This window comes from Pygoscelis adeliae, unplaced genomic scaffold (genome assembly GCF_000699105.1).
Source record: "Pygoscelis adeliae isolate BGI_AS28 unplaced genomic scaffold, ASM69910v1 Scaffold372, whole genome shotgun sequence".
Lineage (NCBI taxonomy): Eukaryota > Metazoa > Chordata > Aves > Sphenisciformes > Spheniscidae > Pygoscelis > Pygoscelis adeliae.
Window position 1 is genome coordinate 2,087,359 of NW_008824357.1, and position 1,098 is coordinate 2,088,456.

The following is a 1,098-nucleotide window of genomic DNA, read 5'->3' on the forward strand; positions in this document are numbered from 1 at the left end:
CTTTTTTCCCCAAAGTCGCTCCCCGTGGCAACACCCATGGCAAAACACTACCTCTGCGAAGAGCTCCGCGGTACAGTCGTCCTCGAGGCTGCTCTGCCCGCGGATGGCCGCGCTCTCCTCTTTATCGCCTGCAGACAAATGCAGCTCACGCCACAGTGCCTCGGCCAAGCCCGAACGCTCCTTGTCCTCCTCTTCGGCCACGGGCACCTTCCCACTGCGGTTCTGCACAGGAGCATCCACCCAGCGCTCATTCTGCTCCGCAGAAGCTGATGGGTCGGCACCATGGACTGGTTCAGGCGTGGCCAGAGGCTCATTTTGGGCTTCTGGGGGGTTCTGGTTACGCCCCACCTGGGCAACGCTGGGGCACTCTTGATCTTGGCTTTCCAGTTCGGAGAAACTCTTGCCTCCCTCCCCTGTGCCGGCGCTCACAAAGTCCTTGCCCTGTTCTTCGGGCGGTGACACGTTTCCGCCGCTCTCCAGGCTCTTGGCAGCAGCGCAGCTCTTATCTTGGTTTTCCAGCACCAGCGACGTCGCACTCGACTCTGCTGCAGCTGGGTCTGTACAGCAGTTACTGCTGCGACTTTCTGATAGGGAGGAGTTTTTGCTGCACTCCGCTACACCGGCATCCTGGCTGTTTTGGCCTTCAGCTTGCAGCTGGCACAGGATTTTGCTACCTTCTGGTATAACAGTGTTATCGCAGCTCTGATCTTGCTCTTCTGCTTCAATTGGGTTTTTATTGTGTACAGAAGAAAAGGAATCTGAACAGTCTTTATCCTGACTTTCCTGCCCAGAGAAATCGTTACTGTTCTCTAACGACGGGACATCCGTACAGCTCGGAGGACGTTCGTCGTTTGTGTCATCATTACTTTTTCCTGAAACGCACTCTTCGCCAGGCTCCTGTTGCTTGCCAAGGGCCAAGGAGACACCACCTGGGCTGCCTTCAGACTTACCCAGCTCCTCCTGGGCGTCCCCGACTGAAGCTTTAGGGCAGATCTCTTCTTCTTGTGCCATATCCCCACCTGACTCGGTGCCGGCCGCCACCGGGCTCTCCTGCTCCCCCCATTCTGCCTTCTTGCGCATCGCCTTGGGGACGTACAG

General features: G+C 57.4%; 1 protein-coding gene across 1 annotated transcript in view; it reads right to left on the reverse strand.

Annotated features, from left to right (window-relative positions):
• Positions 1-1,098, reverse strand: part of R3HCC1 (R3H domain and coiled-coil containing 1) — a 9,089-nt gene that overhangs the window by 4,957 nt on the left and 3,034 nt on the right. Inside the window, exon 4 of the mRNA XM_009319552.1 lies at positions 52-1,096. Within this exon, the coding sequence (XP_009317827.1) occupies positions 52-1,096 (1,045 nt within the window). The remainder of the gene's footprint in view (positions 1-51; positions 1,097-1,098) is intronic.